The 22,883-nt window shown below is 41.0% G+C and overlaps 2 protein-coding genes across 27 annotated transcripts in view; both read right to left on the minus strand.

The window, feature by feature from the left end:
- The window catches only part of LOC144582018 (uncharacterized), an 821,808-nt gene extending 808,389 nt beyond the window's left edge, over positions 1–13,419 (minus strand). For all 14 annotated transcript variants that reach the window (XM_078368278.1, XM_078368277.1, XM_078368275.1 and 11 more), the window contains exons 1-2: positions 11,950–13,419; positions 6,331–6,380 (exon numbers count right to left, since the gene is read on the minus strand). The gene's annotated coding sequence lies outside the window, so the exon portion shown is untranslated. The remainder of the gene's footprint in view (positions 1–6,330; positions 6,381–11,949) is intronic.
- RNF144B (ring finger protein 144B) overlaps positions 9,852–22,883 on the minus strand; it is a 199,771-nt gene continuing 186,739 nt past the window's right edge. For 7 of the 13 annotated variants that reach the window (XM_054254779.2, XM_078368252.1, XM_078368251.1 and 4 more), the window contains 4 exons: positions 21,939–22,143; positions 19,242–19,386; positions 15,251–15,340; positions 12,518–13,702 (listed from right to left, as the gene is read on the minus strand). In XM_054254779.2, the coding sequence (XP_054110754.1) occupies positions 13,562–13,702; positions 15,251–15,340; positions 19,242–19,386; positions 21,939–22,143 (581 nt within the window). In that variant the 3' untranslated portion in view covers positions 12,518–13,561. Of the gene's footprint in view, positions 13,703–15,250; positions 15,341–19,241; positions 19,387–21,938; positions 22,144–22,883 lie in introns of all 13 variants that reach the window. The other 6 variants (XM_078368253.1, XM_078368257.1, XM_035297367.3 and 3 more) reach the window with 2 other exon arrangements.

A 22,883-nucleotide genomic window follows, 5' to 3' on the forward strand; every position in this document is an offset into this window, starting at 1 on the left:
TATAAGTGAGTTAACTCCTCACCGCTCTTGGCAGGAAATCATTTGATATGGTGGGTAGATCAAATTTGAATTTCCCAAGCAAGAATTTGTGGTATATACATACCGTTTAGATATGCAGAGGTACCACCAAATAAACCCAAAACCATAGTCGTTAAAAGGGGCTTCCTGGGAGTCTACTAAAAATACAAAGAAGAGGTCGGGGCTCTTGTTTCATTTTATTCCATCATTTAAAAAAATTTATATTAATGAAATAGCCTAATATGTTAAAATATGAGTGTTGTTTTGATTGAAATTAAATAATTTTAAAACACATAAGCAAGAAACACTAGAAATACAATAAAATTGATAAAAGTGAGAGCATGTGGAGAGACTAACACCTTCTTTCCCTGTAGATAAAGTAAGCTAACAGTAAACGAAGAAAACATGGAATTGTATAATAGAACTAATAAGCAAGATTCCATGTTTATATGTCAAACTTTGTGCCCCTCACAGCAAATACTTACTTATGGAATATTTTCTTATTTTTTCTTATTTCTTTTTCCAAAGAAATTCTCAGTGAATTACAGGCAACAAGAACCCCAATGCAAAAATTAATGTGATTAGAAATTTGTCATCTTGTTATGAAAAAAATATATATACTTGAAAACCAAAGCCTATGTAACCAAAATAATTGTTGAATGAAAGTAGAAATCAATATGATGATTACTCATTTTGCAGAAAATACCAACAATAACATTATTTAATTGATTCAAGGCTATCAAATTATATTGGAAGGAAAAGTCAGTTTTAAACAAACAAGAAAGAACGAAAATAAATGATGCGATCAACTCAAGAAGTAAAAAAAAAAAAAGGCAATTATAAAACAAGAAAAGCAGGAAGAAAAATTAGTAACAATTAAAGCCAAATTAATAAATTAGAAAGCAAACATTAAATCTAGGAGCTCATTATCTGAAAAGGCTAAGAAATAGGCAAATATCTGGCAATAAAGAACAACTATGAAGAAACCAGATAAAAACACCATGCTGAGATTCGGAATCTGTTTTACTTCGTAAAGACATGTAGAGACATGACTTAATTCTTAAAATTTTCACCCTCTCAATACAACACATATATTAACAGAATGGATAGAGGAACATTTGCATGTAGGAGTGAGGCACACGTTTCAACACATACATATGTATATATATAACCCATGTATTAACAGAATTGATAGAGGAACAGTTCCAAAATTTATGGAACAATTTAGGAAAACTGTTCAAGCATTTCTTCAAGTTTCACTTATCCTCCCTGAGCATGAACTGATCAGCACACGAGAAATCTAGGGAAGCTGAGCTTTTCTTACACTTTTTTGCTGCAGTGAATGCCATGCTGGTCTCTGATATGACAAGCAGCTGCTTCTTTCTTTCCCCTCCTAAAGTAATAGATGTTGACTAACATAAGGCTGATTTGGCCAGAATACAATGTTCCTCCTCTGTCTTCCCTGGTCTCTGGGTTCAATCACATTAGCAGAGCTCTAACAGCCACTCTGTCAGACTAGAGAGCAAATGGTTTCCATGGGCATAAGGCGAAAGAATACTCCAATAAAGACAAGCTAATCATCAGTTATAGCACAATTGTTAAGTGGTTTCATGACAAGCTTTAGTTCCTCACATACAAGATGGAAGTATACAACATCAGATTGCATCAGTTTATCTTATGAGCAGACAGAGTGGCAGCGGAGGGGAAGACACACCACACGTACTTTCAAAGAGAATTTCTTTCCAAGTAAATGAAAACAATATGGTCAATTAACTTCCTCAAACCACTTTCAGAAGTCAACTCCATTTCCAGTCTTTGTCAAGCTAGTCATGTACCTCAGTGCTGACATTTCCCCAAAAACGTGAAGGCATTTGGGTTGAAAGCGTTTCTTAAATTCGAATTAATTCATCACTCTAAGAAACTCTCTTCTACCCGCTACTTTCATAAGAATTCACTAACGTTATAAAACCAAGTAGAAATGCATCTCCCACTCAGTTTTTATGCATTCAATCTGTCTGCTCCCTCATCATACCCTATGAGTAATTGTATTTATTCCCTGCGTTGGTCCAAAAATGATTTAAGGGTGAGTCCTATGAGTAAGCCTCACATTAATGAAACCCTTTCTAGGCTGGCTCTGGGTAAAGACTGATAGCAATTGTATGAAGGTTTTAAGATCCAATACAGTAACAAGTTTGAGTAGAAAACATTACAATGGAAAACTTTTTTAAAGCACTAGTTTGTTGGATGTTTCAGTTACCAAAATGTTACTGGTTTTGGTTTGCCTTATGTCAGATCTTTCTCATTTGCTTTCCCCTGACCATTCCCTGAAGGCACTACCCTGGACCAGGCTCTCATTAAATGATACCTGGACTATTGTAGCATTGTCCTTAAATTGGCCATGCCACTTCCAGCTTCTCTCCTTGCAAAAGAACCAACAGACTGTTTTAAGATTAACCTGCTAAAATGCAGCTTTGCATATACCACTTTACACAGGGTCTCACTCTGTTGCCCAGGCTGGAGTGCAGTGGCACCATCGCGGCTCACGGCAGCCTCAACCTCCCAAGGCACAGGTGGTCATCCAACCTCAGCCTCCTAGGTAGCTAGGACCACAGGTGCACACCACCATGCCCAGCTCATTTTTGGTAGAAACGAGGTTTTGCCATGTTCCCTAGGTTGGTCTCAAACTCCTGGGCTCAAGTGATCCTCCCATCTCAGCCTCTCAAAGTGCTGTGACTACAGGCATGAGTCACTGCACCTCACCCTACGCTATTCAAGGGCAGAACCCCGAAACTGCTCCTCACCCCAAAAAGAACCGGTCAGCACAGGAGCCTGGCACTCAAGGGTCTCTGTTTCTGCATCCCACAAGTATTTTATATTTCTGTTTCATTCAGTTATTTCTCACTCCCCATGCCACATTGCTGTCATCATGCCTCCTCTCTGTATGCCGTTGCTGATCGAAATCCTGTCTTTCAACACGCTGATCCAGCACCAACTCCATGAAACGTGAATTCTTTAAGAAGTTAATTTTGGCCCACCACAGTGGCTCGTGCCTGTAATCCCAGCACTTTGGGAGGCCAAGGTGGGTAGATCACCTAAGGCCAGGAGTTCAAAACCAGCTTAACTAATATGGTGAAACCCCGTTTCTACTAAAAAACACAAAAATTAATTGGGAGTGATGGCGTGCACCTGTAGCCTCAGCTACTCAGGTAGTTGAGACAGGAGAATTCCTTGAACCTGGGAGGTAGAGGTTGGGGCGAGCTGAGATAGTGCCACTGCACTCCAGCCTGGGCGACAGTGAGACTCTATCTCAAAATATATATATATATATATTTTACTTTGGTAATTAAAAAAGTAATATTTAAAATGAAATCAGGCCAGATCTGGTAGCTCACACCTGTAATCTCAGGATTTTGGGAGGCCGAGGCAGGAGGATTGCCTGAGCTTGGGGGCTCAAGACCAACCTGGGCAACATGGTGAAGCCCCATCTCTACAAAAAATAAAATATTAGCTGGGTGTGGTGGCATGCACCTCCATCCCAGCTACTCAGGAGGCTGAGGCAGGAGGATCACTTGAACCCAGGAGACAGAGGTTGCAGTGAGCTGAGATCATGCTACTGCACTAGCCTAGGCAACAGAGCAAGACCTTGTCTCAAAAATAAAAATAAAATCAGGCCAGGTATGGTGGTTCACACCTGTAATCCCAGCACTTTGGGAGGCCGAGGTGGGAAGAGTGCTTGAGCCCAGTGGTTTGAGGCTACAGTGAGTCATGATCATGTCCCTGTACTCCAGCCTGGGCACAGAGCAAATCCTGCCTCTATGGCAAACTCAATTAATTAAAATCAAAATACTATGGAGGTTATAACTTTTAATAAATGTTTAAATAAACAAAAAAAAGTGTCTAGCCCTCAGTAGTTAACTTGGGACAATGCTTCTGGGTCATCTTCTATTCCTTCCAGTAGTAAGTTAACATTTTTTCACCAGTTGAGGATATTATGCAGAAGTGTTCAAGAAATACCCTGCAGATTATGAATGGGGAGTGGGGGAAGAATACAATCACTTATTTTTATCATTTTCATTTTAAGGTGCAATCAACACACATTTTTGTCTTCCTTAAAATAGGTAACAGAAATCAAGCCTAAAGATCTTTTCCAGTTCATGTTTTCCTTCCTTGGCTATGATACGCTTGTGATATCAGATGTAAACATGAGGACCAGGTTTTAGTATGACCATGGTTAAAACTTTTAAAGCATTCTTTGAATATTTAATTAACGTGGGTTTTTTTAGTTAACTTATTTCTTAATTTACTGTTCTCAAAGTTCACAAGTAGTTTTGTGTTCTACTTTTGAAAATCAGATTCATTAAGACTGAATAAAAATTTTGTACTGAAGTCGATGTGCGTATTTATCTTCTCATTCACACAAATATACATACATATATATACAATCCTAAATGCTATCACTTAATATATGAACCTTAAATTTAACTCAATTTGCAGAAAATTCAATGTATACTGAAAACAAAAAAATCAACAACAAGCCACTTAGACTAACATACCTATAATGGCCCATAGTGTGCTTCAAATAAGGAGAGTGAGGTCCTGATATTTTTCAAATAGGTACTAGAAGAAACATGTCCCTGGAAATTCCCCAGGAAACTTTGATTATAAGTCTTTTTAGCCACCAAGAGCTGTAGATAAACCATGAGGTTCAACTGTTACTCTTCGAATTTGCTCATTTTAAGTAAATTGACAATATATTTCACATGCTTTTGGCATTATCCATAGCAGCACCTGGAAGTTCCTTCTGCGAATTACTTCGTCTAATAAGGAGAATTTCCCTTGAGTTAGTTAATCTCATGCATATAGTTCTCACAGTAGGGACTGGAGATTTTTTCCATTTCAGTCAAAATGTTCGATTTGTACTCAACCTAATTTGTACTGAACAATGAGGAGGCAACTGAAGCCAAAAGAAATTGTAACTTGTCCACAAGAGACTAGGAGAAGTACCACACTTCCCCCTGGTCTTTCATTTCTAGTCAAAAGCATGACTATGCCAGCTTAAAATATCTAGAGCATCTACCGAGGTATGCATTGCTGCACTGCGGGTGGCGGGGGGCGGTGGGAAGAGGCAATGACTGGACTTTTGTTGCAAGTCCCTCAACAACAGGCAGTGACTCGTTAACTCAGATCCGTCTGCTGTATTGGTCTAATTTGAATGGAAACACCATCCTGTACTTTAAGCCAGCTCTTAAAAGAGTTGTCCTTCCTAAATCCAAAACAAGATTCACTCCGAATCTTCTGAAGGTTTGTTTAGAAAGCTCAGATTAGGTTTTCTTCTGAGTCCATTCTGAGTCCCACACACAGACCAAGTGACCTCCCAGGGATACTAGCCAGCAGCAGAACTGCTGATGTCCTTGGCTATACTAGATTCAACTGCAACTGTAAGTCAACAGTTCCCAGGTAGAAGTTAGATTTTGCTAACTCTTCCCCAAGTTTGTGATGTCTTCAAACAGATTCTATTACCTGTGAAAAGGTTTTGCTTTCATGGGGCTGGGAAACAGAATAGATTTTAAAAAGCTAAATTTCCTTTTGGAAATGACAAATACAGGGGCTGGGTGCAGTGGCTGCTGCCTATAATCCCAGCAATTTGGGAGGCCGAGGCAGGTGGATCACGAGGTCAGGAGATTGATACCATCCGGGCTAACATGATGAAACCCCATCTCTACTATAAATTCAATAAATTAGCCAGTTGTGGTGGCACACGCTTGTAGTCCCAGCTCCTCAGGAGGCTGAGGCAAGAGAATCGCTTGAACCTGGGAGGCGGAGGTTGCAGTAAGCCAGGATCTCTGCCACTGCACTCCAGCCTGGGCAGCAGAAAGAGACTCCATCTCAAAAAAAAGAAAATGACAAATATATTCTCATAGCCACTTTAAAATGTAAAATGGAAGCAGAGATGTGTCAGAAGAGAAAGCCAAAGAGATCTGAAGTATGAGAAAGACACAATGAACTGCTGAAGGCTTGAAGATGGATGGGGGGATGTGGAAGGAGTGAGAATTAACTGAATTCTGGCAATACCCAGAGAGCCTGGAAGAGGACTCTGAGCCCCAGAGGACAACATAGCCTCAACCAACACCTTTTTAGCTCAGTGAAATTTTGCGCAGAGAACCCAGCCACATCACGTCAGACCTCTGGCCTACAGAAACTGAAGTAATAAATGTGTTTTTAGAAATTAAACACAAAAATCAAATTAATGCTTAAGAGGTCCTGAGTTGGTTCATGCAAGATGTGGGTTCAAGTTCTAGCTTTACCACTCACCTGCTGTACGCCTGCACCGTGTCTTCTAGCCCCTGAGTCTCATCTCCCATCTGTACATTGGGGGTAAGGAATGTGAATATTAGTATCTACTTTCTATAGCATGAAGAGCAACAGGAAACATTTTGCAGCATATACGGCATTATGTAAATACTAAGTTTTTACCATAAATCTGCCCCCACAAAATCAGTGTGTTGATATAGATTCTCCATCACTCCACATATTCCCCTCATTTTAATGAAGCATTAAGTTAGAGAACTATTTTGTCAAATATTTCTTGTTAAACAATGACGTAGGATTTTTTTAAAACCTAAAAAGAAAATATATTTACTGAGGGGGTCATACCTCTCTTAACACAGACAAGCTTGAAATGTACTTCTCCTGTCCCAACTTTGCCCCCCTTCTCCTTTCAGAACACTGCCTGGATAAAAACTGAGCACTCAGCCAGGCGCCGTGGTTCACGCCTGCAATCCCGGAACTTTCAGAGGCTGAGGCAGGTGAATAACTCCGGGCCAGCAGTTTGAGACCAGCCTGGCCAATGTGGTGAAACCCCGTCTTCACTAAAAATACAAAAATTAGCCAGGCATGGTGGCACCTGCCTGTAGTCCCAGCTACTCGGGAGGCTGAGGCAGGAGATTTGCTTGAACCCAGGAGGTGGAGGTTGCAGTGAGCAGAGATAGTGCCACTGGGCGACAGTCTGGGCGACAGAGTGAGAGTCTGTCTCAAAACAACAAAAAAACTGATCAACTACACTTCAAGCTGCAAGCACACCTAACTCAGTGGCTCACTCTCTTCACACCTCCCTAACAACCAACACTTAGAAGCACTTTGACATTCAGGATTTTACTCAAGCCACCTAAGCCTGATCTGAGATAAAGATGAAACGACACTGTACAATGAAGGGCTGGCCCCAGACCACACTACCAGCCAAGAGCACAGCCAGCCCTAGAACTGAAGCCGTCCTATTGCAAGCTGGGTGTCTGTCTCTAAGCCCAAACCACCTGGATTGGCAGAGGGCTGGGAGGACAAAGGATGCCACACACTTGTTCTGTGCCCAGGGTGGCACCAGGTTTGCCAGCCCTTTCCCAGCACCCTGTTCACATGCCCACAACATTTGGCCCATGTTGTGGTGCCAAAGTCCCAGGGCCAGGCTAGAGTTCAGGATACACCATGCAGGACGGTACGTGGACTTGTTTGTTTTAAAATGAACTGGCTTGTCTTCAAAACTTAAGTGAAGGCTGATCAGTAAACAGAAGTCTCACAACTTACCTCAAAAATACCGTCATGTTCATTTTCTTTGAATGTGTTTAGTACTATTGATGTTAATCACCCCCTGCTCACCCCAAAATAAATATATCTCTTGAATCATGTCGGGTCCTTAAGGAACTACAAATAAAACGACCAACATTCGACTTAATTTCTTTCTCATCCAAAGTCTGAATTCCAGATTTAACATCTAAAAAAAGCAAAACTGAGGGCAAATATGGCACTGATAAAAATCAAAAACCATAAAGGCAGAAAATGGAATTGAAAGGACTTCTTTATGTACGAGAAAATATGTTCATTATTTAGGGTCCCTTTCTAGTTTTTGAAACTGCCAGCTGATTTATTTAATGGTAGGCTACAAATACACATTTGGTACAAGTTGGTAATCTCAAGAAAGGTGTTAGATCCAAGTTAACAGTTGCTTTGAGTCTTGATTGTAAATATCAAAAGGAACTCATGAGAATGTACTTTGTAGGGGAGAGGCAAGCACCTGGACATTTGGGTTAATTTGTATATTCAGCTGTAAGTCTGGTTGCAGTACTAGCAAGTCAGATGCACACTGCCTTATTTTTCTAATTACCTTCCATCTCCTATCCTTCTCTAGCCAAACCCCAAGGAGTGAGGGAGGGGATCTTGGGGGTACCCACCAAAACACAGCCCCTAAGTGATGATTTGAAATAAGACATTCTTACATACTTCTCCACTGATGCAGATAAATGAGAGGGTAGTACGTTCTCTTAAGACTCAGATTTGGGAGTGAAAGACTCAAAATTACTAATGAAAGAGCATTACATTACTTTCAAGTCATAGTTCATTTCTGTCACTCATCAGTATGACCCTAAGCTAGACTTGAACACAAAACATTGCTTTCTCCATAAAATGGATCTACTCTGCTCCGTTTATCTCAAAGGACTTTTCCCAAGTTCTTTATGTAAAAATATACAAATAAAACGTAATTGCTTTTAACACATTTAAGCAGACTTGTGTCCTTTTTCTCATAGAGTTGGACATTATCTTTAGGGTCTAAAGAGAAGTAGATTTATTTAACAAATGATAATAATTGAATTACAGAAAAACCTAATTATAATGCTCCTCCAAATCACCAGATTCATAATTTACATCGCAATGAGTTTGCTGGTTAGGGCACTGATTAAAATCGCTGCTATATAAAATGGTTTATTCAATATTTCTTTGGGAATGCAAATTCAAGTTCAGCAAATAAGCGCACTTTCAAAATGAACTAATGTTGAGATTCTAGGAGATGATGAAGAAAATTAAGGACCCATAACCCAAAAATGTTTTTAAATGACCTTATCGATTTCCTTAAAACTGAATGATTAGAAAGTGAAATTTGAATTGTATGCCAATTGTAAACCTTTGTATGCAGGCAGGAGACCAGCTTTCAGTTCTGCAGAAACACAAGCTCTAGTTGTTCAGTAGCCTTTGGCACCCATCTTTAGGCCTGCCTTGAATACTAATCAAGTGGAAAGGACCTTAACACTCTAAATCCTTTCTTAAAAATGGTAACAAGGAAACACATTCCTCTAACAGACTTTTGGAAGGTTAGAACCGACCTTAACATTTAGTGCAACCTTCATGTACTGACCTTAGCATTTAGTGCAACCTTCATGTTACAGAACAAACGGCTTTGGCATTTGGCAGCAGTTTTTATTAGAACGATCAAAGATCTGCATTATTGGTTATTTCTCTGGATAATGATCAATTCCTGTGCAGTGGCAGTGTGGATTATCACATCTACAGACAAGAAAGTATGTAACAAATAAAGGCATTACATTTGCCCCATTTCTTTTTCTTTTTTTGAGACAGAGTTTCACTCTTGCCCTGGCTGGAGTGCAATGGCATGATCTCGGCTCAGTGCAACCTCTGCCTCCCAGGTCAAGTGATTCTTCTGCCTCAGCCTCCTAAGTAGCTGGGATTACAAGTGTGTACCACCATGCCTGGCTAACTGTGTATTTTTAGTAGAGACGGGGTTTCTCCATGTTGATAAGGCTGGTCTCGAACGCCCAACTTCAGATGATCTGCCCACCTCGGCCTCCCAAAGTGCTGGGATTACAGGCATCAGCCACCGTGCCTGGCCCCATTTCTTTTAAGAAGTAAAGTAGCAACAGTTATTTCCATAGATGGTATTGCAAATTCTGGTACCTTCATAAATTCAGAGCAATGATTTGGTTAGTTCTTAGAGGACAAAATCGAACATGCCTAGAATTGCACAGTGCGACAAAGGTTAACACACTTAATTTCCTGCTCACATTTATTGTGGCTAGAGACACTAAAACAACTATTTTCTTCCCCCAACATTGGAAAAATACAATACAATAGCAATTTTTTAAATACATAAAACTTCCTGGATCATGAATCAACATGAGACATAATAGCCTGTAGAAATCAATTGTGATCGCTTTATAAAATGTCATTCATCTAATGCATTTCTGAAATTGTCCTGAAAGCTACACACATACACACAACTATCACATACAGGCATCCACTCATGAACAGAAAGAAAAGTCTTTTATAAGTATTGTGTAAGGAAGGCTAAAGTAATACATATTTAGATTCAGAATAATTTTTAAGAAAAAACATAGGGTTCCAAGAAACAGTGATTTACATTCAAATAAACATGTACACTTGCAAACCTGGGCAATATTTTCATGAAGAAGGCTACAAGAAAATTCACACTGAATTATTGTTCAAAGGCCTCTTTCAAAGTACAGACTCCAAGTCCAAAGCAAATACCCATGGCATGAACAAATAGGACACCTAAGATTCTAACATTTGCTTCCACGTGGCTTTTCTCCTCACTTCCCTACCTCAAAACAAGGGAAAATTTCCTAGATGGGACAATGGCAAGACGTTGTTATAATAACATCCCATAGGATTTCCGGATGCTGGGCTATTACATCCAGATTACAGTTTGGTGATGGATTTTTTTATTTCTACACTCTAAACACAAAAAGATTCTTGCCATAGCATCCAAACATCCATATGGATACCTCATACTTCCTCTTAATACAGAAAGAGAATCACTAGGAAAGAACAAATCTGGCAGACTGAGAGAGGAAGCGTGGGTAAACTCTGTCTCTGGCCAATTAACTAAAACAAGAATATCAGCCTCTGTTATCAAAGTTGTTGGTTAAAATCGTCAGCTCTCAGGCATGGTGACACACATGCCTTCAATCCCAGCACTTTGGGAGGCCAAGGTGGGTGGATCGCTTGACCCCAGGAGATTGAGACAAGCCTGGGCAATAGAGAGAAAGCCCATCTCTACAAAAAATACAAAAATTAGCCAGGCGTAGTGGTGTGTGCCTGTAATCCCAGCTACTCAAGAAGCTGAGGTGGGAGGATCACTTGAGCCCAGGAGGCAGAGGTTGCAGTGAACCATGATCACGCCACTGTACTCCAGCCTGGGTGACAAAGAGAGACCTTGTCCAAAAAAAAGAAAAAAACACGTTGCCAGCTCTCTCCTTTGTAAACAGTCTCTAGGGCACCAGATATGTTTAACTAGCCTGGTTTTGTTGATTCTGACAATCTCACACACATTTCAAAAGAATTTACCATTTTTCAGGCACTTCTCAACATAAAAAAAAAAAAAATTAAATCCAGTTCTTGAAAAACAGTTTGACAAACAACCCGCACTCCCTAGCCCTGGCCAAAAAGTAAGCAGCTAATTCGGTGATACTATCTCTGTAAGGCAGCAAATTCCTTCAATTTGCCAAGGAAATAGCATATATATTTCTCCCATCCTCTGATAACAAAGTATTTTAGGTTACTCAAAATCAGCCTCTGTTTAAAGACTCTTAGTGGCACCAAGCTTAAAGAGTTTACTAACAGAGGATATTGCCACTATTAACATGCTTGTTACAAAAATTCAGTTGCAGCTGAGTTCCTGTAATCCCCTGAGCAGTTACAAATGCCTTTTACCTATAACAAGGCAGTAGGCTCTGTGTAAAAAGCAAATTAACTATTCAAATATATGTAAATCTATAATTATATGAATTACACTGATAGAGTTTTTTTTCTGAAGTATTTAGAGTTTCAAAAGAAAACAAAGACACAATATTGAGAAATTTCTAATAAATGATTAAAAATAATTTTGGTTCGTTGCCCTTCCCAAGTTTTCCCAGAGTTCTCATCTATATTCTATATAACATGTAAATTAAAATGTACATGACCAATAGATGTACTACAAATACATCAGATATCAATATATACATGTGAATTAAAGTTCCTTAAATATACACATCCCCACTTAGGATACATCCTATTACATAGGCAAAGCATCATCCTTTAATAATAGGTCAGAGATAGCAGCAATTTGATATTCTATTACCCAGTTACCTCAGAAAATACCGTAGATCCTGAACAGTTCCTGATATGGCACCCCTGGCTTCAAGCACTCTCCAGTAACATTTAGCATAGGTCTCATAAATCACCAGGCTGCATTGCCAATAGCAGATACGTAATCCTGTCATTGGAGAAAAGGTTTTATTCTTTCAAAACCTCGTTATTCAAATCTGACTCATGGCATAATGGAAAAAAAGTAACAATGAGGTGATAAATTTAAACTAAAATATATAAAGCGTTTCTATTTTATTTCTTACGTGTTTTTGTTGTTTTATCAGGGCCTTATAACATAGAAAGTATTCAGACTGTCCTAACAGATGCTGAAAGAGCAGTAAATTGTGCTGAGCAGAGCTGCTCTGTGTTTGAAAACATAAACGACTCACTTATCCATTAGTGTTTTCACAAACAGAGATGGCAGGATATTGTCCTAAGCACTGTTTTAAAAGAGTTAGGAGTCTATGCCCTTGGGTAAGTTATGAACTTACAACCAAAATTCACATATATAATATGCAAAAAATCTTTAGGCAGATTTGCAATAAACCATTTCAGTCACAGAAGGATAGAATGGCTTTTAAGTAAACATTTATTTTGTGTGTGCTATTGGGTATATCCATGCATGCTCAATGGATAGAAATTACAGGTAGGCTGCAAGTCACATGGATTCTAGATGTACATGATACACACTTTAATATTTACTTCCATGTGTACTCTTAGGCCTGATTCCAAATCTACTGGATGTGTGAACACAGACTCCTAGAAAGGTCCCAGTTACCTATGACAAAAGTTTTGAAACTATCACTCTACCTGTATTTTGTATGAAACAATTTTGTAGACCACAACTACCAGCTGTAAGAGACAAGCTGGCCAACTCAGAAAACTTACACTTGCCAAGGGAGAGACACTAAATTACACCATATCGTTTAACAGGCTGCAACTCTTTGACTGAAAAAGGACAACTCCCTCTGCACGGCAGTTTCTCCTTCTTGAAACTGAGTTCATAGAGGAGAAACCTATTATGTTTCTGCCAAATCATAGTGGGAACATTGGGGACAGCACACCCAGTAGCCAGCAGAGGCACAACCACCATGTCAATTGCTGAGATCAGCAGCTTGCTTTGTAGCTCCTACGAGGATTTCTCCTTATGCAGTCTCATGCTTCTCCTCCTTATCGGGTTTCTCCTGTGTTTCTCGTGGTAGTCAAATCGACACAGAACAGGCTCTGGCTTCTCGGTTATTTTGCACATTGCCAACTACGACAACACACTGGTTACATCAAATGTTCACTCAAGCTCCTTGAATTTGGCTGGAAGTTGAACAGTCCAGTGAGATACTTTGGATGGTAAAATGATATGTTCATTCATCCCAAGCAACCCCAAAGCTCCCGATATGCTCCATAGACACAGCTGGACTGTCAAGCCCAGTTCTCGTTACACAGGAACATGCACACCCAGGATTTGGCCTTTCCCGATGCTGAAGGCTGGCAGACAAGGTCAACAGAGGCACTTTCAAAGTTGGCAAGGAGGAGGAGGCAAGGTCACTAAGTGGGGCTTTATCACTGCGCCGTCTCATGTAATTCACACATCTGGGGCATGTGAACACAGAAACCTTTAGGTTGTGGATGGGTCGTGCTTTTTCTTCTTGCCCCGACAGGACTTGCAAACACAACAGATTATACATGGGGAGGCCAGGAGTAGCAAAGGTGAAGTCACCAAGGCAATGATGCCCAAGCCTACGAGAATCCCTACCACCTGGAAATTTCAAAGAAAAGCACATTTCAGCAATGAAGTCTTTCAGTGTGTATACTTATTCTAACTAAACTATCTGCTGTGGGCCAGGCATTTATGTCCCTCTGCAGCTCACATGCTGAAATCCTAAATCCCCGATGTGATGGTATTTGGAGATGAGGCCTTTGGCAGTTAGTTGGTTTATGAGGGCAGGGCCTTCATAATCCCATCATAAACCAACTAACATCTGCTCTTACAAGAACAGATACCAGAGGGCTCTCTTCCTTTCTCTAGGCTCTATGCCATGTGAAGACACAGCAAGAAAACGGCCATCCTTGAACCAGGAAGAGGGCCCTTACCAGGGCATGACCATGCCGTCAACTGAACCTTAGACTCCCCAGCCTCCAGAAGTGTGAGAAGCAAATTTCTGTTCTCTAAGCCTCCCAGTCTAGGGTAACTTGTTATAGCAGCCTGAACAAGACATCATCTCAAGCACATAAGACAGGGTTCTGGGACCTTTCAGCCAGTACCCAGCAATGATCTGAACTGGAAAAAAGCCAGAGAGATACAAAGGACCAAATCAAGGATGAAAACTACCCAAATGCCAATTGAAGCTGTCACAAGCTCAGTATAGTCATGAATTATTGGTGTTCATGCTCTCTCTACCTGAATTTCCTCAGCTAGCTCATAGGGGTGTTAATGACTACTAGGATATTAGCACTGACTCCCTCCAGAGGACACTGTCTTTAATAAGCCTAAAACACCATTAAAAATAAACCAGGACTCCCTTTGAACCTGCCACATAAACACACAACGGCATCTACAGAGGGATCTAAGCCCCAGCAGGGGCTCACAGGGTTTTCGAGCACTGCCTGATATGGTTTGGCTGTGTCCACACTCAAATCTCACCTTGAATTTTAATAATCCCCACTTTTCAAGAGCAAGTGGAAATAACTGAATCATGAGGGAGGTTTACCATATACTGTTCTTGTGGTAGTGAATAAGTCTCATGGGATCTGATGGTTTTATAAATGGGAGCTCCCCTGCACAGGGAATTCTCTTACCTGCCACCTTGTAAGATGTGCATATTTACTGAAACCTCCTCCTTTGCCTTCCACCATGATTGAGAGGCTTCCCAGCCATGTGGAATTGTGAGTCCATTAAACCTCTTTCCTTTATCAATTACCTAGTCTTGGGTATGTCTTTATTAGCAGTGTGAGAACAGACGAATACATTGCCTTTGATAGGTAATATGGCTTAAAGGGCTTTAGAAAAGTCATTCCACTGTTTCTCAAGAGGAAAGAACATCTGCCTGCATTCTGCACATCACTGTTGATGGCCTGGTAGCTCTGGTGCCCCTGCTTCTCCACAGTCTCAAGGAGACTGTGCTCTTGAATTAACCTCAGGTGATTACCACATTGCTTTTCCCTAGCCCCACCGTAGAACTCCCCAGAACCTCCCAGGCTGAGATGGGACCTCCCAGGAGGGAATAGTGCAGAGAAGATAAAGAGGTGGGCTCTTTAAGCCATCACAGTTTTGCTTTATGTCACGCTCCCTGTAAGGTCAGGGTACCTGTGTTCGGTTCCACATCACTGATGCTCTCGAGTGGCCTAGTTTATTTCTGCATGGCCCTTTGTCATAATGTCTGAGGAAAATGTCATTCTGAAAAATAAAGAGATTCGTTTCAGTAAATATGCAGTTTTACATTGAGAAATGAATACAAACCACATTGAATCACCAAATGGAAGCCAAATTTTGTCTCTGGTGATATTAGTGACTCCCTCTAGGAATTCCAAGCCCATACTCTTTATCTTGGTAGTTTCGTAAATCACCACGTGAAAACAAATCATAAACAATAAGAATCTCAATTAATTATTTAAAAAGAAAAAAAAAAGAATAGCAAAGACCTTACTAATCTTAGCAAGGTAGCCCGCAGAGGTACAATGGAATGGGAAGGCCAGAAGCAAGGCAGCTGAAAGGCTGGTGTGGCAAACCAGGAGAGAGAAAATGCCAGTGACTGAGGATGGATGAAGAAGAGGAAATTATAGTCCTAAAATATTAAAAAAACTAACTAACTAGACAGAGAGACAAGGAGAAGAAATCGCAGATGAGGGAAACCAGTTGGGCTGAAAGAAGGCAGTGGCTTTATCGAGAGAAATGACAACACAGAGATGGAGTTTGTTGGGAAGATAAGTTTGAACATGTTGAACTTGAGAGATGGTTGAAACATCCAAGCAGGGCTGTTCAAAAGGCAGCTCATCACATAGATCTAGACTGAAAAAAAGACTTGGACCTCAGCAGAGTAACTAACTCAGGGTCCAAATTAGGTGTAGATAATCTAATGGTCTGTTCATTAGATGACTGGAGAAAGGGGTTTCAATCGGGCATCAGTGTACGTAGGGTGGAAGGAACCCACAGAAGAGACTGAATTAATCAGGAAGAAGGGTAAACTGAGAAGCAAAGAGACTGCTGAACACAAGCATTTAAGAATGGGTTGAGGAAGAGGCTAGAAAGGGAAATGAGACACGGTCAGAAAAGGAGAACAGAAATCAACAGAGGTGGTACCGCTGAAATGGATGTGGTCAAGAATGTCATATGCAGCAGAGGATCTAGGTTAGCTAAGGACAAGTACTCACTGGATTCTGCCAGTAAGAAATCACTCAAAATCTGGGGAACGGGTACAGTCAGGGTGTGACTATGTGGCAAGCTGAGCACATTGCAATGTTTGGAAGGTAAGTAATGTGAGTAGCAGCAAGAGGTGATTAGGCTTTTTTGAAGCTTGGCTTCTAAAGGAAAGATAAATAGAAGGGTAGTAAGGAAAAGATGCATGCTTTAATAAAAATGATTACTCATGTTTAAATGTGACATAGTCGAATGCATGGATATTTTGAAAGAGTGGAGATTGAAACCATGGGAGAGGGAAGAGATAACTGAATGGGCTCAAGTCTCTAAGGCTATGGACAGAAATAGGATTCTAAAGCAGACAATTAAGCATAACTCATCCTCTGCAACTACAGGGATGAGAATCAAGACAGGAACAAGCTCATCTCCAGCAACACTCGAAATTCCTGTTTGGTGTCAGTCTCAGGCCTGGATTTTAGACAGTCACCCCTCTCCTGCCCCCATGCTCTCAAACTTTCCTATAAACAGAAAGCAACACCACCATCTGATGTAGAACTCCATTTGCCTAGGGAAAAATGTCATTACCAACAATCCAGCACCCCTGACTAAAACCGAAAATGAGATTTTAAAAAACAGTCACCAGAAAAAAAGATGCTTCCACGTTTGAAGTCTGTGTATCCAGCCATTTAACATCTGCACCATTTCATCTCCAGAACCAGAACAGCACAAGTGACAGAACCACACGTTCTTTGCAACCCCATCCTCCAAACACATTTCAACCAAAGGATGGAGAGCTGGTACACATATTTCGTCCCTTACACTTGGGCATCCTAAAGAGAGCCTCATGGGCTCAGCCTCCTTGTGGAGAAGAACCCAATTAATATTCTGGTAAAACCTGAAGGAAAAAAAATGGTTTTTTATTTGTAATGCATGTGTAATGTGCAATCTAAAATTCTCATCCAGAATATCACTCATTTAGATGCATGCTAGGGCTTAAATATCAAATGTAATTATAATTCAAAGAACTATGAGAAATCAATTTTTTCAATGGAAAATATTTATTCCAACCTGAGCTGCTGAACTTCTCGAGTCTGAAATGTCCATTTTCTTCTCCCCAGTTTATACCTCTTCTTAAACCACTAAGATGGAGGTTATTATTTTCCTCACGCGTGTCATCTTAAACAGCATGTCTACTTTTCAGTTAAAAATCCAGCAGGTGGTGGCCAGCAGACATCACATGCTAACTGCACGCTCACTCACTAAGCATGTCTGAACTAACGCACTACACAAATTGCTTGCTGAATTAAAGCAAATCAAGCAACCAAAACGAAGAGCTGAGAAAAGAATGGCAACTCAGTGGTGACTGAGGGCTTATGCTGATATGGACATATTTTAGAGGTCCAAATTGCCAAAACAGGGCATTATCTATAAACGGCTTATGCTACCCCAAACTTTCAAAGGCCAGAAGTGGAGTAAGACCTTCTCACCAACCATTCCCACTGCATTTCTACCTCTGAGGTTACCATTAGCCCTGGCACAGAGGTGAATAAAACTGCACCCGAATTTAGGAAGACTTGATTCTGAATACCGCACACCAGTGGGTCTTGACTTTTTATCCAGTTTGCCAGTTTGTGTCTTTTGATAGGGGCATTTAGGCCATTTACATTTAACATTAATATTGTTATGTGTGAATTTGATCCTGCCATTTTGTGACTATTGTTGTTTGTTTTGCCCGTTTGTCAACACAGTTGCTTCATTGTGTTGTTGGTCTTTACCATTTGGTTCATTTTTGGCTAGGGGAGGGATAGCGGAAGGTGGGGAGGGTGAGGAGGGGTAATGTGGAGAGAAATGCCAGGTATAGATCATGGGGGCAGAGAGGCAGCAAAGCTCCTTGTCATGTATATACCTATGCAACAATCCTGCATGATCTGCACATGTACTCCAGAACCTAAAATACAATTAAAAAAAAAGAAAATGACTTGATTCATGGATGGTGAGAAAAAATAATTAAGCCAAGCCCCTTGATCTGGGAAGGGAACACTGACAAAACAGTAGCAATACTACTGCATGCCCAGAACTGAGAGAGAGAGAGAGAGAACACGAGCGAGAGAGCACAAGCAACAGAGCAAGAGAGCACGAACCATTTTTCTTTAAATTCAAAAAGAAGAGAAGAGCTAATAGTGGTAGGCAGAATAACTGCCTCCCAAAGATATCATGGCCTAATCCTCAGAATCCATGAATGTGTTACCCTAGATGGCAAAAGGGATTCTGCAAGTTTGATTAAATTAAACCCTGAGATAGAGAAGATTATCCTACATTATCCTGATGGGCCCAGTCTCCTCACACTGGTCCTTAAGGTAGAGACCTTTCCCAGCTGTAGTCAGAGGGAACAATGACTAAGAAGGAAATGAGAGATGTGATGTTGCTGGCTTTGAAGATGGAGGAAGAAGCCACAAGCCAAGGAAAGCAGACATACCCTAAGGCAAGAAAACAGATTCTCCACCAGAGCCTCAGAAACAAATGCAGCCCTGCAGACACCTTGACTTGAACCCAGCAAGACCTATGTCAGACTTCCAACGTGCAGAACTATATAAGTTAGTGGTTTTTTAAGCCACTAAGCCTGTGCTAATTTGTTACAACAGCAATATAAAATGAAGACACTAATAGTCCTTTACATGATAGAGTGAGACAATGTACAAATAGTAAGAAACGCCCCTAAAACAAAAGCTTGCCTTTAACACCAAGGTGGCATATGTAACATAATCAAAAAGCTGTTTTTAGATATCTAAAGTAACAGGCTTAGGAAGTCTCATTAAGAAAAACAAATTCCATTTGCAGGACAAAAAGTGCTTCTATGTTTTAAGAGGAAAATCTGTAGGCTGTCAGCTGTGGTACAGATACAGTATAGGAAAAACCGTACAATAAACCTGGGGGAACTTACGTCCAGGTTCTGGAGACAGTACCAGCAAAACGTGTGCTTGCAGTTTTTACACATCATCTGAGCGCAGCCTTCATTGCGTTCGATATAAACCCGGCAGACTGGGCATTGCTTAATGGGGGCTTCTGCATCTGTCCCAAAGAGGGCTCTAGAAACAAATGGATGAGAAATGGCATTCAGCCGATGGTCATCAGTTGAATTCCCAGGCCTCCTGATGGTTAGATGATGAACTCATAGTTATCCACGCTTGATTCACTTCCAGGAGATAGGGTGTGGCCAAAAACATCCTTCTTACTAGATTTACTAGATAACTCATGCAAGAAGGAATCTTTATTTATTTGGGCTTTCAGTGAATCATATAATTACAGTTTCCATCACTGATTTAACTATTTTGCCAAATTAATATTTCATTCCCTAAGCACGCATTGCCAAAATAAGAACTGCAAGGAGTCAGTCACATAGCAGAGAAACCAGGTCAGGGTCCAGACTGGGCGTATATCATCTATCTAACACTCTGTTCATTAGACCAATGGAGAAGGGGGTCTCAATTATCAACACTTTAAAATAATGTCAAATACTTTCAAAAGACCTTCTCCAAACAGACGCATAGACAGGCTCACAGGCTCACAGCCCCAAGGGGCACAGAAAATAAGCAACAAGAATTAGAGTGGGAAAGACGAATAGGTGAGTCATAGGACCAGGTAACACTTTAGCTACTCCCCAGCAAAACTACCACCCAGCCAGGCGTGGTGGTTCACGCTTGTAATCCCACCACTTTGGGAGGCCAAGGCAAGCAGATCATGAGGTCAGGAGATCGAGATCATCCTGGGCAACATAGTGAAACCCTGGCCCTACTAAAAATACATGGTGGCGTGTGCCTGTAGTCCCAGCTACTCAGGAGGATGAGGCAGGAGAATCACTTGAACCAGGGAGTCGGAGGTTGCAGTGAGCAGAGAACACACCACTGCACTCCAGCCTGGGAACAGAGCAAGACTATCTCAAAAAAAAAAAAAAACAAAAAACCACCACCCAGCATACAGACATATTCAACTCACAGAGTGTTATCAAATCCATTATCAGATTTAGTACGAACAGTAACCTCATACTGCCAGGAGACAATTACAGGTTGAGCAACCCTTGTCCAAAAATCTGAAATTCAAAATGCTCCAAAGTCTGAAACTTTTTGAGTGCTGACATGACAAAGGAAATGCTCACTGAAGCCTTTCTGACTTCTGATACTCAGATTACGGATGCTTAACCAGTAAAATATATAATGAAAACATTTTAAACTCCGAAAAAAACTGCAATCTGAAACACTTCTTATCCCAAGCATTTTGGATAAAGGATGCTCAACTTGTATCTTAATTCCCTTATTTTCAGATAAAGAAACAGACTCACAGAGGCTGAGTGACTTCCATGAGACACACAGATACCAAGTGACAATGTCAGAATGAAAATCCTCCTATCCTCTGAGTTCTTTGCATTGCCCCGTGAAACCCACAGAGCTTCCTGCTATGGTCACGAAAAAGTAGGCAATGCTGGTTTAAGTCTGGCTAAGAGGGCACATGCCTGCCCCGAGTATTAGATCTTTTTTCCTCTCCAATTGTTTGTTCTGGGATTCAAGCACAGTATTGTAGCCAGGTAGCATTACTATTCCTAACGCCTGGTTCTACACACTTGGGTGCACTTCGTGATTAAGCCAGTGGGATCACAACACTGGTATCTTGTTCTTGCTGACGCAGAACAACCATAGCCCCAAGCAAGGCAGGAATAAAACACAGAGGTCTCCCACTCTGGGCCCTGTTGCTGCCATAAAATCCCTCCATATGGGCCAAGCGCAGTGCCTCACACCTGTAATCCTAGCACTTTGGGAGGCTGAGGTGGGTGGATCACTTGCGGTCAGGAGTTCAAGACCAGCCTGGCCAATATGGTGAAACCTCATCTTTACTAAAAATACAAAAATTAGCTGGGTGTGGTGACATGAACATGTAATCCCAGCTAATTGGGAGGCTGAGGCAGGAGAATCATTTGAATGCAGCAGGCGGTGGTTGAAGTGAGCTGAGATTGCGCCACTGCACTCCAGCCTAGGCAACAGAGCAAGACTCGGTCTCAAAGAAAAAAAAAACCTTCCGTACTAAAAAGGTAAAGATCTAATTGCTACCTGTCATAACAAAATCTCAACCTTTTCAGAGCATAAAGTATCATGGAAGAACCGTCCTTTCTATATTATGAAAGAATTTATTGTTGCTATTGCTGCATTCTTTCTGATATGACTGTCACACATCATGAGCTGGCAATTTAGTCAGGTAAGAAAATTTCTGATTCATTTTGCAAGCAAGAAGAATGAGATACACCAATAGAGGCAGATATGGTATCTGGGCAAATAGCTGGGACAAGTCACGATTTCCCACTGAGAATCAGCAGACCACAGTGCCTCACTACCTAAAGAGAAAGCAAAACTCATACACACTTTAGTTCCAGCAATATCTGGAACATTCCTCTGGGGCAAATAACTAGAAATACTTTTTTGGTGTTTTGTTTTGTTTAGCAACTTACCAATTCTGAGACACTTCTCAGGGAGGCTCTGCAAGAAAATAACCAATCTCTAAAGGCCATCACAACGTAACTCCTACACATAACGTATGTTGAGTTCCTAAGAAAACTACTCAATAATCCCAAAGACAAAGTTTCCTTTCTTACCCGTGCTCTGTTGGCAGGACAACAGGCTGACTGTCTCTACAGGAGACCTCTGAATGCCAAGCATCCTTGCAACACGAGCAGAATTTCAGGTGGCAAGAAGGGCATTCCACCAGCACAGGCTGTCCTGGGTCACTCGATGCAACGGGGCACACTGTCTGACAGTCTGCAACAGGACACCATGTTCGGTAGGGGTCCAGATGAACTTCTAAAGTGTAAAGAAAGAAAATGTAATGATCTGTCCGATTCAAGTTTGAGTCTTTCTGGTTGGCTAGCTGGCTGGCTGGCTGGATGAACTGATTTAGAGCCAGAGTCTCACTCTGTTGCCCAGGCTGCAGTGCAGTGGCCCAATTTCAGCTCACTGCAACCTCCACCTCCTGGGTTCAAGTAATTCTCCTGCCTCAGTCTCCTGAGTAGCTGGGAGTACAGGTGTGCACCACGCCCAATTAATTTTTGTATTTTTAGTAGAGACGGAGTTTTGCCATGTTGGCCAGGCTGGTCTTGAACTCCTGACCTCAGGTGATCTACCTACCTTGGCCTCCCAAAGTGCTGGGATTACAGGCATGAGCCACCGCACCCGGCCCATTTACCCTCTTTTAAAAACTGACATTCTCGGAAGTATAATACAAGGGTAAGGATTTCTACTATTAATCTTCATAATGGGTCCAAACCTATCATTTACAAGGCTGCTAAACCCTGCCACATTTCTAAGTAGGTTCTAATGGAATAGTTCACCATTGCCTTTATGAACAGATGAAAGTGTTCTCTTTTACAACACTTTTGGAATACTTCCCACCTTTGAACATGTAAAACCGGCAAAAATTTCAAATCCCTTCTACAATTACTTGGGCACTATCTTGGAAGAGAATTAAGCATAAAGAAAAAACCAAAACAAATTTTTAAAAGGACATTTTTCCAGAAATACTTTGTTGTTTCATGCACTGAAAA

Source organism: Callithrix jacchus, chromosome 4 (genome assembly GCF_049354715.1).
Source record: "Callithrix jacchus isolate 240 chromosome 4, calJac240_pri, whole genome shotgun sequence".
NCBI lineage: Eukaryota > Metazoa > Chordata > Mammalia > Primates > Cebidae > Callithrix > Callithrix jacchus.